The 13,984-nt window shown below is 34.6% G+C and overlaps 4 protein-coding genes across 5 annotated transcripts; 2 read left to right on the forward strand and 2 right to left on the reverse strand.

The window, feature by feature from the left end:
* The first annotated feature begins 435 nt into the window (after positions 1-435).
* LOC131613286 (uncharacterized) lies at positions 436-2,335 on the forward strand. Its single transcript, XM_058884969.1, has 5 exons — positions 436-819; positions 1,088-1,222; positions 1,307-1,507; positions 1,683-1,697; positions 2,099-2,335. Exons 1-5 carry the CDS (start codon positions 436-438, stop codon positions 2,333-2,335), a joined length of 972 nt encoding a protein of 323 aa, XP_058740952.1.
* A 1,266-nt stretch (positions 2,336-3,601) lies between these two features.
* Positions 3,602-4,124, reverse strand: LOC131613287 (short-chain dehydrogenase reductase ATA1-like). Its single transcript, XM_058884970.1, has 2 exons — positions 4,072-4,124; positions 3,602-3,872 (listed from the first exon to the last, which is right to left on the reverse strand). The coding sequence occupies exons 1-2, from the start codon at positions 4,122-4,124 to the stop codon at positions 3,602-3,604; spliced, it is 324 nt and encodes a 107-aa protein (XP_058740953.1).
* Positions 4,125-6,648: 2,524 nt separating this feature from the next.
* On the reverse strand, positions 6,649-8,443 carry LOC131613288 (F-box/FBD/LRR-repeat protein At5g53840-like). The gene is made up of 4 exons (XM_058884971.1): positions 8,149-8,443; positions 7,489-7,664; positions 7,013-7,147; positions 6,649-6,930 (listed from the first exon to the last, which is right to left on the reverse strand). The coding sequence occupies exons 1-4, from the start codon at positions 8,441-8,443 to the stop codon at positions 6,649-6,651; spliced, it is 888 nt and encodes a 295-aa protein (XP_058740954.1).
* A 2,119-nt stretch (positions 8,444-10,562) lies between these two features.
* Positions 10,563-13,710, forward strand: LOC131608948 (small ribosomal subunit protein mS81 (rPPR8)-like). Of its 2 annotated transcripts, none has more exons than XM_058880543.1 (2): positions 10,563-12,617; positions 13,281-13,710. In XM_058880543.1, the coding sequence occupies exon 1, from the start codon at positions 10,645-10,647 to the stop codon at positions 12,547-12,549; it is 1,905 nt and encodes a 634-aa protein (XP_058736526.1). In that variant the 5' UTR covers positions 10,563-10,644; the 3' UTR covers positions 12,550-12,617; positions 13,281-13,710. The 2 variants fall into 2 exon arrangements, with proteins under 2 accessions (XP_058736526.1, XP_058736525.1); XM_058880542.1 differs by lacking the exon at positions 13,281-13,710 and adding an exon at positions 12,773-13,265.
* The last annotated feature ends 274 nt before the right edge of the window (positions 13,711-13,984 follow it).

Below are 13,984 nucleotides of genomic sequence, written 5' to 3' on the forward strand. Positions count from 1 at the left end.
GTTATCTAAAACATGGATAGAAAGCTGGACATCAATCACCAAGATGGATTTTAAATGACAATGTGTTTTACTCTCGCAAGAGGAAGAAATCAGGTGGCAAACAAAACTTTATAAACTTTGTCTACAGAACACTTGTTTTTGCTAAGGCTTATAATTTGGAAAGTTTTTCTCTTTTCCTCATTAACAACATGTATGATGCAACTATGGTTAATACATGGATCTCTTGCATCTTGAGTCGGGGTGTAAAAAGACTTCATATTCGCACCAATTTTGAAGTCGCTTTCTCTCCTCTTACATCTCGTTCCCTTTAATAACTCCAATTACTTAGAAGAATTGGTGTTAGAGATGAGTCCATGTGGCATCAAAGTTCCACCCTGCACTTGTATTTATTTTGTAAGCCTAAAAATACTCAAGTTGTGTGGAGTTATATTTACCATGGACAAACCTTTACACATTTTTTTAAGATCATTGGAAAAGTTTGAAACAAAAAACTGCTCTTGGCTAAGTGCTCATGATGTAACTATATATGGGCCTCTACTTCAAAGTGTTTTAGTAGTACAAGACCTTGAGTCAGTAACTCGTGAGCCACGTAGCTGCACAATCAAATTTTCTGCTTCATGTATGAAAGAATTCACTTATCAAGGATATGGTGGTATATCACAGCCCATTGTTCTGTCAAATCCATCCGCAGCCCGTGACGCTTTTGTTAAGATTATGTTGGATAGGAGTGGGAGTTATGTTCAAGAAACTGGATCATGTGCTTGTCTCCTTCTCAAGTGTTTTAGTCAAGCGAAGCGTATCGAATTTCACGGATCAGAGGTAAGATCAATGTTATGTTGTTAATCATGAGTATTGGGCATCAACCGATAACTCGTTATCAGTTTATAGTTCCTACTTCCTACACAAACAATACAAGTAATATATAGTAAATAGTTGCACACTAATGACTAGTATTCAATTGATTTATCAAGCTATTATTGTTGTATGTGTTGGCAAAAATTTAGGGTGTGTTCATCTGAACCTATTAGTATATTTAAAAGATATGATTTTCCAATACAAGTAAGTTTCCTTAATGTTTATCATTCAGGTTCTTACACAAGCAAATATGATTGTTCTATCAAGATTTGCAATGTTGAGCCATTTGGATCTAGGCGTTATTACTGGTGAAGTTTTGTTGAGCTTACTTCAAAAGTCTCCTATTCTCAATACTCTTGTTTTAAAGGTTAGTAATTTTCATTTTATTATACTTAAACCTGTAATTTAAATTTTCTCTTATTTGGTTTTTGTATGGATTACTAATCTTTAGGAAATATCAACATTCGACCAAGAGCTTCTGAATTCTGCTGCTGTGCCCGAGTGTTTGGCATCAAGTCTCCGATTTGTGAAATTTGGAAGTGTCGATGGATCCCAGCCAGAGTTATTTTTGGCTAAATATTTTATGGAAAATGGCGTAGTGCTTGAGAGGATGAGTTTCTGCATTGTCAATGGATGGCTGAGTAATTCTAAGGTCATTGAAGAATTTAAGTTTAAGTTGTATGGATTTAAGAAAGGAGTCTCTTTTGCTATACTTGAATTTTATCATTAGGTTACAGAAGCAAGTATTTCAGGTTTACAATGCTTCTTTTGCTCATAGTATAATATGTTATTGTGTCTAGTGTCTACAATGTTTCTTTTGGTTACAGTATATTTGTGCTAAGGTATAATTTTGGACCTACGAAGTACTAGTTAGCAACTAGGCTGTCTTTAGTATTTTGTTCTACAAAAAGATGTAATTAAGACAACCTATGTTCTATATTTACCTGAAATTTGATGTTATTTTACATTATGTGTCTGTCTTAGAACCAGAATTTTCACTTTCCAATTCTGTGATCATCTGATATTCGTAGGGTTCTCAAAAATGGACCATGGCCATTTGATAACCACTTTTGATTCTATAGTCGATCTCAGACTACATCTGCCCGATTTGTTACTACAGGCTTATTTTACGACCATGTTGAATAATCGACAATAATGACTACTTAACCAATCAGTGTTACACTTTTCTAAAAGCTGAGCTGACATCGTCTGATATGTTATATTGCATGAAGAATGCGAACAGTGTGTTGTATGTGAAGACATAAAAGTAAGCAACATCATGTTGGATTCAGAGTTTAATGCAAAACTGGGAGATTTTGATTTAATAAGGTTTGTGGATCATGCAAAAGGTGCACAAACAACAGCTTTAGCAGGGACTATTGGATACTTGACTCATGAATTTGCTATCACTGGAAGGGCTAGTAATGGAACTGATGTGCTTAGTTTAGGTGGCTTGTGGAAGAAAACCAGTACATATTAAGGCTCAAGAAAATGAACTGCATATTATGGAGTAGGTCTTCAATGGTACGATCTATACATGTGCTTAATTTTTAAGCTCCACTGCCTATTCAAGTTCTTTATTTAGCCTAGTTTAGAGGATGGTCTCTTTTGTGCTAGAATTTGATTTGATCGGAAAGTATGAATTCAAAGTTTGTTGCGACGCTTGAGTATGACATTGAAAAGTGGTGTTAGAAGGAGAAAAGATTTGAATACATGTTAGAAGGAGAAAAGATTTGAATACATGGGAAGTGATGTGCTTTCCTCTTTAAACAGGAGAAATAGTCAGTAACTTCACGCGTGTGAAACGACATGAGATACGGCTAGCCATTGGATTGATATGGGTGGTTAGCATGATTTTCATGTGAAGGATTGTCTGCTCTATAGAGAGAATGGGTCTACTTGCTCCGCGCGCCATGCCTTGCTGCTCCCTCATTAGATCTTTGTCTTCTAGGTCTTGCGGGCAGCCCGAAATAGTTGCCCAAGCCCTTGTTTCTGCTTTGCAGTGCGAAAGTTTGTGACAGGCGTCTTTACTCGATCATGGAATCCAGGGCGTGGAAGTCCTAGATGGGACGTTGTTATTCTTGGGAACAGGCTCATTGAATGTCATTCTTGTAAGACGTAATAACTGTTGGGAATGATGTTTCTCCTTCTTCAAAGTACCTAGGTGCCTCTGAACTGTTTAAGAGAAGATCTCGACCGTTGTAGTGCACGGTGGATCATATGGTTGGCAATACCTGAATAGAGTATAAAGGGTTTTTGAAACTTTATTTTACCTTTCTTTGCTCTTAACAACCAGCGAAAAGAGCATTTCAACTTCCTTCATCATTTTTCTTTGAGAGTGTTTTGTCTTAGTATTGAATCAAGTTTAGACAATTTTGTTCTTTGACACTGGTTTTGCATGTTTGATTGTTCATTCCTCTTAGTCTTGAAATTTACGTTCTCTTTTCGCTCTCATTCCATTTCTATAGGACTTTCAAGATAGTGATCGTCTGAACTTGTTAGTTTGGTTCGTTGTACCTGCATCAATTCCTTTTACAACATATTTTAACCATGGTGATAGTGTTAACTTCGATCAAGAAGGCTGGTAAGGATATTTTAGGCGATTGGGTGAATCCCGACATACTGGGATTGTTTTTCTTTTGTTCGTAAAGATGTTGACAAAGATTTGATTGGCATGGGTCCCTCAACATGAGGGTGTTTCCTCTATATGAAAATAAAAGGACTTGCAACTGATTCGATGGGTGTGCTATTCCTTTTCATGAAGGCATATTCCTTTTCTTACTGCCCTTTCACAGTTACATCCAGTGAAGTAGACATTTGTAGCTGATTCAATGTCAGATTCTTTGGACACATCACAATGTATGTAGAGTCCATCAATTAATTCAGCAACTTTGGTGCCTTCTTCATCTAGAACATCAGCAATTATGACATGTGCTCCATTTTCTGCAAATAATTTTGCTGTGGCTGCACCAATTCCTCTGGCACCACCTGTTATAACTGCCACCTTACCTACTAGCCTTAACAAGATATCAAAAGAAAGAAAAATTATTGAATTGATTACATGAAATCTAATAGTTCTAGTTGAAAATTCTTATCATATCAAATTGCAGGCTAATGCGGTTGCAGACACTACCACAATATACAATAGCTGCATCTCGTGATGCGATTCGCAAATTATAACGCTAAACTTGATTATGTATCAACAAGATTACTAACCTTTTAGAAGCTGAATTTTGAGCTTCTACATTTTGAATCATATGTGGCTCCATTTTGTTCTTGCAATATGTATTATTTTATTTTATTTTTTGGTTTTATTTTTCAACAATATAGATGGTTATTGTAAACGGATCAATGAAATGTTATAGAACTGAATATGCTATAATGGCCAAGTAATGCTTTGTTCTTTATGTAAACAATGAACATGCTTTTTCTACTTAATAACTACTTCTAAATATATCTCTCTCTTCTTCTCTCTTTTATTTTTGGTTTTATCTCAAGGTTTTGAGATTCTGGTTACTCTTATTTCATGCAACTGTCGTGTTCCAAATAAGAGACTCTTTTGAGGAAAATACTTATTAAACTTTTTAAAAATTCTGTGTCCATGCAAGAATTGCTCCTCTTTTGATTGGTATGTTTATTAAACTTTTTAAAAATAATTTTTATAATACTAAATATTTTTGAAATTAAACTTCTTAAAAATTAATTTAAACAATTTGTCATGATTTTTAAAACATTTCATTCTTTTTGCTATAATTTTTTCACAATATTTAATTTCAAAAAATTGTTAAAATGTTAAAATATTTTGAATAATTTTTTTATAAAAATATTTTTTCAAAATATTATGTGATATTTTTATGATGAAAAATATTTTAAGATTGTTCGCCCTCGAGCATAAACTTAATTGTTAGAAACTTCTTTTATATAAAATTAATTCTTTTGATCAAATGGGAAGTGCAACAAAACAGGTGTGATGTTTTAAACGTGTAATGGTGTAAGGTTGAATTTTGATCACATGGGAAGTGCAACAAAAATCGGTTGAATTTTGTTTTTTAAGTCTATTAACCTTCCTCTAGACTGTTTTCTTATTCCATATTCCCACCTAATAGAAAGGACCTCTATTTATAGGCTAGAGGTTGACACAAATAAAAAAAAATTGGTGTCAGAATTAATGAGCCAATAGATTGACACATATACCAATCGATTGGTTGACATAAAAATAATCCATTAATAAGTTTAAAAAGACGAGAAAGGATATATAGTCGTTGCCCATCATTAAGATACCCTCCTAATCGCTTAGGGCGTATTTTTGTACTAACCCAATCAATTAAGTGAAGTGTCAATCGATTAGCAAGAAAAAAAATTCCTAGAGCTTTTCTTACAACTCCCAACTCAGCTGGAACGACTTTTAGGCAATTTAGGAAGTAATTACTTAAGAGAAATAAGTTTGAAAACTTTTTATGTTGTGTGGTTGGCCATAGACTTTGCAACAAAGTCCTTATGCTTTTATAGTGTTTATTCATGCAAGCGTACTTGGACGAGCTTTCACACACTTCATGGCTTATCAGATAATTTCAATCTTGAAGACTCTTGCTTGAGATTTACTTTGAGATGGGACTTTAGCTATATTCCATTTAGATGCCATCATCAGAGAATTCCACTTGTCAAGCCCTATTGATTTGGTTGAATCTTTAACTGTTTTATGCTTTACTTTGGTTGGTATCAAGGACTAGTTATCATCATCAAAAGCATGTTCATCTTCAATAAACCTTTCTTGATCAATGAACCGCAAAACATGGTTATGCAGTTAACAACAAAAAAGGTAAAATGATGTTTCAAAAACCCTTTAATTTATTCAGGCATTGAGGACCGTACGATCTACCCTGCACCACCAACGATTGAGATCTTCTCGAAAAGAGTTCAGAAACACTTAAGTACTTTAAAGAAGGAGAAACATCATCATCCCTAACTAGCATATATCACGATGTTTCACATGCGTGCAATTACCAATCATTTCTTCATTTAAAGAGGAAAGCGCACCACTTCACAGATATTCAAATCTTTTCTCATTCAAACACAACTTTTCAATCTCATACTCACTTAAGTGTCAGAGTATTAGCCTTGCAGGTTAGCCCGTCTCTACTGCATCAGAAACTCTGAATCACCGCAACAAATTCTAATTTTATACTTTCCCATCCAATTTAACTCCAGCAAGGAATATACTTTCCTATGAACAAGACTAAATAAAGCTCTTAAACAGGAGTTTAAAAATTAACCACTTGAATAGCTTGTCTCATTAAAAGCCTGTTCCACAAACCATGATGATGTTATGATGTCTCCGTCTTCGATTTGCCAGTAGTAGCAAAATCTGGCAGATATAGTCTGAGATCAACTATAGAATCAAAAGGTTGTTATTAAATGTCCATGGTCCATTTTTGAGAACCTTTTGAATATCAGATGATGACCGAATTGGAAAGTGAAAATTCTGGTTCTAAGACAAACACATAATGTAAAATAACATCAAATTTCTGGTAAATATAGAACATAGGTTGTCTTAATTACATCTTTTTGTAGAACAAAATACTAAAGAGAGACTAGTTGCTAATTTACAAACTTATATGTACACAGTTACTTACTTTGTAGGTACAAAATAACACCTTAGCACCTTATGTTGTAACCAAAAGAAACATTGTAGACACTAGACACCATAACATATTATACTTTAAGCAAAAGGAACATTGTAAACCTGAATCACTATGACCAAAAGAAGCATTGTAAACCATTTGGTTATGTAACCTAATGATAAAATTCAAGTATAGCAAAAGAGCCTCCTTTCTTAAATCCGTACAGCTTCTCCTTAAATTCTTCAATGGCCTTAGATTTACTACTCAGCCGCCATACATTGACAAGGAAACTCATCCTCTCAAGCACTATGCCATTTTCCATAAAATATTTAGCCAAAAACAACTCAGGCTGGGATCCACGGACACTTCCAAATTTCACAAATCGGAGACTTGATGCCAAACAATCGGGCACAGCAGCAGAATTCAGAAGCTCTTCGTTGAATGTTGATATTTCCTAATGATTAGTAACCATACAAAGTCCAGATAAGAGAAAATATAGATTACAGCTTAAAGTGTAATAAATGAAAATTACCAACCTTTAAAACTAGAGTATTGAGATTAGGAGACTTTTGAAGTAAGCTCAACAGAACTTCACCAGTGATAATGTCAAGATCCAAATGGCTCAACATTGAAAATCTTGGTAGAACAAACATATTTGCTTCTGTGAGAACCTGAATGACAAACATTAAGGAAACTTACTTGTATTGGAAAAACATATCTTTTTAAATATACTAATGTGTTCGGATGAACACACCTTAAATTTTTGCCGAGACATTCAACAATAGTAGCTTCATAAATCAATTGAATACTAGTCATTAGTGTGCAACTATTTACTAGATATTACTTATATTGTTTGTGTAGGAACTATAAACCGATAACAAGTTATCGGTTGAAGCTCATGATTAACAATATGACATTGATGTTAGAATTCATATTGATTATTGAACAATTGATAAAAGATGTTAAATGCATACATGAGATGCTATATATAGAGTAAATGATTTGATCTTACCTCTGATCCATGAAATTTGATACGCTTCGCTTGACTAAATTGTTTGAGAAGGAGACAAGTGCGTGATCCAGTTTCTTGAACATAACTCCCATCCCTATGCAACATAATCTTAACAAAAGTGTCACTGGCTGCCGATGGATTTGAGAGAACAATGGGTTGTGATATACCTCCAAAACCTTGATAAGTGAATTCTTTCATACATGATGCTAAAAAATATATTTTGCAGCTACGTGGCTCACGAGTTACTGACTCAAGGTCTTGTACTACTAAAACACTCTGAAGTAGAGGCGCTTAAATCGTGACATCATGAGCACTTAGCCAAGAGCAGTTTTTTGTTTCAAACTTTTCCAATGATTTTAAAACAATGTGTAAAGGTTTGTCCATGGTAAATATAACTCCACACAACTTGAGTATTTTTAGGCTTACAAAATAAATACAAGTGCAGGGAGGAACTTTGATGCCACATGGACTCATCTCTAACACCAATTCTTCTAAGTAATTGGAGTGATTAAAAAGGGAATGAGATGTAAGACGAGAGAAACCGACTTCAAAATTGGTTCGAATATGAAGTTTTTTTACTCCCCGACTCAAGATGCAAGAGATCCATGTATTAACCATAGTTGCATCATACTCGTTGTTAGTGAGGAAAAGAGAAAAAACTTTCCACATTATGAACCTTAGCAAAAATAAGAGTTCTGTAGACAAAGTTTATAAAGTTTTGTTTGCCACTTGATTTCTTCCTCTTGCGAGAGTAAAACACAGTGTCATCAAAATCCATCTTCGTGATTAATGTCCAGCTTTCTATCCATCTTTTAGATAACACACTTGTCCGAACCGCGTCTTTTGTTGGGAGCAAAGAGAGAATGTGAGTTATAAGTGAATCAGGTAGCTTACTCATTATATCCTCTTTTGCCTTATCATTCTTCTTAGGCCTAACAGACGAAGTACTAGCCATAGATTCCAACTGCTTGTTAATTTTCTGCATTTTCAAACACTATCTATCAAGTATCAAAAAACAATCTGATGATGCATGCATATCATCTTGTCATATGAATCAAAATATTTTGAAAGCAAAGAATCATTACTCAACATATACCCAAATGCTATCAAATTTAAACATGCAATCTAAAAACATTCGTTGTATATGAAATTAATTAGTATGTGATTATGATGATGATACTCACCTTAGTTTAGCAAGATGATGATGATGATGATACTCACCTTAGTTTAGCAAGATGGTGATGATGATGATGATGATCAAAGTTGATTCTTTTCTTTCAGCTTTCGATTAAACTTCTCAGTTACATCTTCTCCATTGCATGTCTTTGGTAATATTTCATCTCCACTACTCCTAGCACTCTCATTTGGAATTTGGCTTTATATTCTTGATCAAAGTGAAAGTGGCGGTGACGTAAGTCTATGAGTCTATCACATATTATATTACTACAAATTGTGCTAATTGTCATTTGAAAAAGAATTTAATTCATTATAAAGTATATCAATTTTAAATTTTTCTTCAAATTTGTAATTATTCCTTTTAGTTTTTTTTTTTTTATAAATTCGAGATGTATATTCAAAATATTTTTTTTCAAATTTTTATATATATATATATATATATATATATATATATATATATATATATATATATATATATATTCTTGTAGAACGCCTAGATTCAAATGGTTCAACATTGCGACTCGATTTGGTAATTTTTCTAGCGGCAATGATTTTCAAAACCGTAAAGCAACAATTTTAAGACGATTCGAACTGTCATGACTACTGGAGAAATTATTGATATTTTTGCGGCTGTTGTCTTTGAAAAACCGTTCAAATTTGAGGGAGGTCACTTCAAACGTTGGCAACATAAGATGAAGTTTAAAATTGATAAAGGTTGTCAATGTTCTAGTTGAAAACATTTAGTTGTTCCTTTTGGATCAATCGAACAAACTATCGGTAAGGAACCTGGAGATTCAGATGGAACACTTAATAGTGTTGAACCTGAACCTGTTGTACAAATTAAAACGAACAATTTAGAGCCCAGGAAAGAAATTACCTTATGGAAAGAGAATGATTATCCCTACCAAATCATATTCTGATTGGACTCACATATGATCTGTATAATTATTACAATAACCACAATATTGCAAAAAAAGTTTGGGAGGGTCTAAAAAAGAAGTATGACACGAAGAAGCTGGAGCAAATAGGTATGTTGTTAGTTGATACCTCAAGAATTAGATGGTATAGATGAAAGCACTACTACAGGAAAACCCAATTACTTTGTTACTTCATTCTATCTCATTCTTTGTATTTTTCACCTCTATCACAAACAAATATTACTTTGTTATTTCTTCCTCTCTTGCTTGTTTTGGTACTTGTACGAGTAATTATAACAGTCACTTTATTCTTGATTTCAACCTCCTAAATCCACCTAGTCGCCTCTTCTCGTGTAGCAATTTTTTGTGTAATTAAAAATATATCAGTGGTATCTACACATGTCTAGTTTTTATCGCATATCGTCAAAAGAATACATATATCATTTAAATATAAATAAAAAATTAAACAATAAAACATTAAAAAAAATCAAGCAAACCAAAATACTTATAATAAAGAAATTCGGTTGGTAAAAAAATAATCACCGGAAAACTTGAATAGATGTTATCCGGTTACTAAATAAAGTGAATTGTAATACATAGAGGTAAGTTATCCGAATGACTTTATTGAACCATATAACTACATTACATGTGTTTTCGAATTGTGCAAAAATTAAACCAAATTTCATTTAGCAAGTAAGATTATCTGGTTTAGAAATATAACATACCAGATGTCTTTAATGTAAGTTATCCCGCACACATGAGTGAGATACAAAATTGTTAATTTTGGATGAATGGTAAAAATTAAAAGATTAATATGAAAAAAAATAAAAATATTTATAAAATTGTTGGCCTAGGAGGATAAGTGTAGGAGTATAAAATAAAATTTTATTGATTAATTAAGATGGAGGAGCCCAACAAATTCAGAAGCCCAAACCAAAAATTAAAAAAAAAAAACCAAACCCCTAAAACCCTAATTTTCATTTCTCTATCTCTCTCACTCAAATTCTCACTTCATTTCTTCTCAATTTTCAAATCTCAATCCCTTGATTCATCCTTCACAACAATGAGACACCAATGCCGCATTCTCCATCTTCTTCTCCGCACTCACCATAAAATCCCCAATCAATCTCAGGTACTCCGCTCTTTCTCTCACACTCCTCTTCGTTTCAACCCCAACCACTCCAAATTCCCCATAAACCCTACTTTCCGTCATTTCTCTTCCGAACCAGTTCTCCCCGACGTAGATCCCGATCACACTCTCATCGTCGATATATTCTCGAAAACTCGAGATCTCGACGATGTTAAGAACCAGCTCGATTCGAGTAATGTGTCGATTAGCCACGACGCGGTGAATGCTGTTTTGAGGAAGCTTCAGTCTGATCCCGATTCGGCGAGGAGGTTTTTTCGATGGGTTTCGGAGAATCATCCCGAGAAATTAAGCTCCAGATCATATAACGCTATGCTGGGCGTTTTGGGGATAAATGTGGCTGTTGAGGAGTTTTGGGATTTGGTTGGGGTTATGAAGAAAAAGGGTTATGGGGTTTCGAAATGGGTGAATGATAGGGTTTTGGAGAGTTTTGAGAAGGGGGGATTGGATGGTGAGGTTGTGAAGTTGAAGGGGTTGTTTGATAAGGAAACTGCTGAGAGGAAGTTTCATAATTTGTGTAGGATTGTGAGGAGAAATGTATGGAGTGATGAGGTTGAGAAGGAGATTAGGGATTTGAATGTTGGGTTTTCGAGTGAGGTGGTTAAGTTGGTTTTGGAGAGTTTAGGTTCGGAGCCGAATAAGGGGTTGATATTTTTTAGGTGGGTGGAAGAGAGTGGGTTGTTTAAGCATGATGAGGGTACGTATAATGCGATGGCGAGGGTTGTTGGAAGGGAGGATACGATTGATCGGTTTTGGAAGGTTGTTGCTGATATGAGGAGTGCTGGATTTGAGATGGAGGTGGAGACGTTTGTTAAGGTTTTGGGTCGGTTTTGTAAGAGGAGAATGATTAAGGAGGCTGTTGAGCTTTACGAGTTTGCTTTAGCTGGTGCAAACAGGCCTACAGCAACGAGTTTTACCTTTCTGTTGAAAAAAGTTGTTTCTTCTAAGGAGTTGGATATTGATTTGTTTTCTAGGGTTTTGAAGGTTTTTACCGGAAATGGAGGTACTTTGACTGATTCCATTGCTGATGCTGTATTGAAATCTTTAACAAGTGTTGGTAGGATTGGAGAGTGGAATAAGGTTTTGAAAGAAATGGAAGATTGCGGGTTTGTTGCTAGTGGTAGTTTGCGGAGTAAAATTGCATTTCGACTTGGGGCTACCGGTAAAAAGGAACAAGCTAATGAGTTTGTGGATAGAGTTGAAGCGTATGGGTCTAGTCCAGATCACAAGATGCGTAAATCGTTAGTCGAGGGGCATTGTGTAGGTGGGAACCTTGATAAGGCGTTTGAATCTTTCAAAGAGATGGTTGAGAAAGAGGGAGTTGCATCTGCAGGATATACTTTTGATTCGTTAATGAATTCGTATTGCCAAATGAATAGGGCAAAAGATGCGTACAAGATTCTATGTCAATGGGTGAAAGAGAAAGAGTTAAAGCCTCGGCATTCAACTTACAAGCTTCTGATAACCAAGTTATTGGCTCAAGGAGGATTCAAAGATGCCTTAAATCTTTTGGCTGTAATGAGAACGACTGGATTCCCTCCTTTTACCGAACCCTTTATTGAACACGTATCAAAGCGTGGAAGTGGTGATGATGCTGTTCTGTTACTCAAGGCAATGACCTCGAAGAAGTTTCCTTCTACGTCTGTTTACCATGTAATGTTTAACGCCTTCTTCAAGCAAGGAAGGCATGGAGAAGCACAAAATTTCCTCTCCAAATGTCCAAGCTACATTCGTGACGATGCCGATGTTTTGGGTCTCTTTTATTCAAAGAACTCCAAAGAATCTAAAGAAGCTGCTGCTTCTGAAGTGTTGGCTGCTTAAGTTTACAAAATGTATCTCATATTGTACTCTCGAGAAGATTGTGCAATGGCATTTGTTCAGGAATTTTGGTGAGAATTTATTCTTTGTCCTTGATCCAAATTATTGATCTAAGAAGTTGAATCTAGCTTTGAATCAGGCCAAAGAATTCAAATAAAAATTTGACAATCTAATTTCTTTCCATGCAATTTGTGTTTCACATGTACGTCACAATAAATGTCTCAAGCATCATTATAATGTTGATTTAAAGACAACAAACATATGCTTTGGTTGGTGCCTCATATCGACGATGGACTTTGTAGTTTTCTCAACATTCTGGTTTTGATCGACGTAATATAGATTGTAGATCAAGATGATATATTTCGGTTCATGGGTTGTTTTGAACAGCATTATCAGAGATTGATGTCTTTAATTTACCCTGTAACTTGTTTTGCCTTGGACTGAACAATTTTCAAAAGAGACAGTGTTTTGCCTTGGTATTCTACACTTTAGTAATTGGATTTGGGCATAGCCATGATAGCAGTTTTAACTATGCAACAGAAAATTGCCACAAAATCCCACATATCTGTTGGTCATGTTTTGATTAGTATATTTTGTGATATGATATGAGCCATTGTTACGTTTTACTGTGTATTGTAGGTAATTTTCTCTTAATGTCAGTCCCATGAAACTACATACATTGATGATTGGTATTTTATGTTATGTATGGGTTGATGGAATACGTTGGAATGAAGCGGAATGAAATGGAATATGTAGGATGGAGTGTACCGCCATTTTCTTACTCTCCGATCTGCTCTGAATGAGAACATGGTTTTGTTATTTATGTGTTAAAATATTTAACGAAATGCGATCTGCACTCAGAATGGATCCTCTCCTGATGCCTCTCTTCAATTTTTAGTGATGCTCCAAATCCAATGGCTGATATGCATTTTAGAAATGTGAATCAGCATATTAGTACACGTAGATTAGGATCTAATGGATGCAATTAGTGCTGAACAGAAGCAATAGAGATAATGCTGCAGAGGATCCTGATTCATCTGCGCCGAATGAGAACATGGTTTTGTTATTTACGTGTTAAAATATTTAAAGAAATGCAATCCACTCGGTTCTATTCCATTATGCTTCTTTCCATTCCACTTTTTTTGTTTTGAAATTTTTAGAGTTGTTAATATTCTTAATAAAGAGGTAACTATGTATGCTTCTTGTATCATCTAGTTAGGATTTAGTAATATTAATTACAATCACTTGAATATGAACCTAGTGGTAGATATTTGAGTAGATATTATAAGTTTCAAACTTCATTATTACAATTGCACATATATATGTAATAAAATGTTAACAATGTTTACCAAGAAACTCTCTTTTCCTCACGCTATGGGTATGTATTGGATCCTGGTCTCTACCATGAAATGGACACTAAAGAAGCCGATTCTTATAT

Source organism: Vicia villosa, linkage group LG6 (assembly GCF_029867415.1).
Source record: "Vicia villosa cultivar HV-30 ecotype Madison, WI linkage group LG6, Vvil1.0, whole genome shotgun sequence".
Taxonomy (NCBI): Eukaryota; Viridiplantae; Streptophyta; class Magnoliopsida; order Fabales; family Fabaceae; genus Vicia; species Vicia villosa.

What these genes read in the sequence shown, in the direction of transcription:
- LOC131613286 (XM_058884969.1), top strand. Translation starts at nt 436, where the DNA reads ATGGACAAACCTTTACACATTTTTTTAAGATCATTGGAAAAGTTTGAA. An exon ending in TCGAATTTCACGGATCAGAG is followed by an intron (nt 820 to 1,087) that starts GTAAGATCAATG and finishes TTTATCATTCAG; the next exon opens with GTTCTTACACAAGCAAATAT. An exon ending in TCAATACTCTTGTTTTAAAG is followed by an intron (nt 1,223 to 1,306) that starts GTTAGTAATTTT and finishes ACTAATCTTTAG; the next exon opens with GAAATATCAACATTCGACCA.
- LOC131613287 (XM_058884970.1), bottom strand. Translation starts at nt 4,124, where the DNA reads ATGGAGCCACATATGATTCAAAATGTAGAAGCTCAAAATTCAGCTTCT. An exon ending in CAAAATTCAGCTTCTAAAAG is followed by an intron (nt 3,873 to 4,071) that starts GTTAGTAATCTT and finishes TATCTTGTTAAG; the next exon opens with GCTAGTAGGTAAGGTGGCAG.
- LOC131613288 (XM_058884971.1), bottom strand. Translation starts at nt 8,443, where the DNA reads ATGGCTAGTACTTCGTCTGTTAGGCCTAAGAAGAATGATAAGGCAAAA. An exon ending in TAAGGTTCATAATGTGGAAA is followed by an intron (nt 7,665 to 8,148) that starts GTTTTTTCTCTT and finishes TCACTTATCAAG; the next exon opens with GTTTTGGAGGTATATCACAA. An exon ending in TCAAATTTCATGGATCAGAG is followed by an intron (nt 7,148 to 7,488) that starts GTAAGATCAAAT and finishes TTTGTCATTCAG; the next exon opens with GTTCTCACAGAAGCAAATAT.
- LOC131608948 (XM_058880543.1), top strand. Translation starts at nt 10,645, where the DNA reads ATGAGACACCAATGCCGCATTCTCCATCTTCTTCTCCGCACTCACCAT.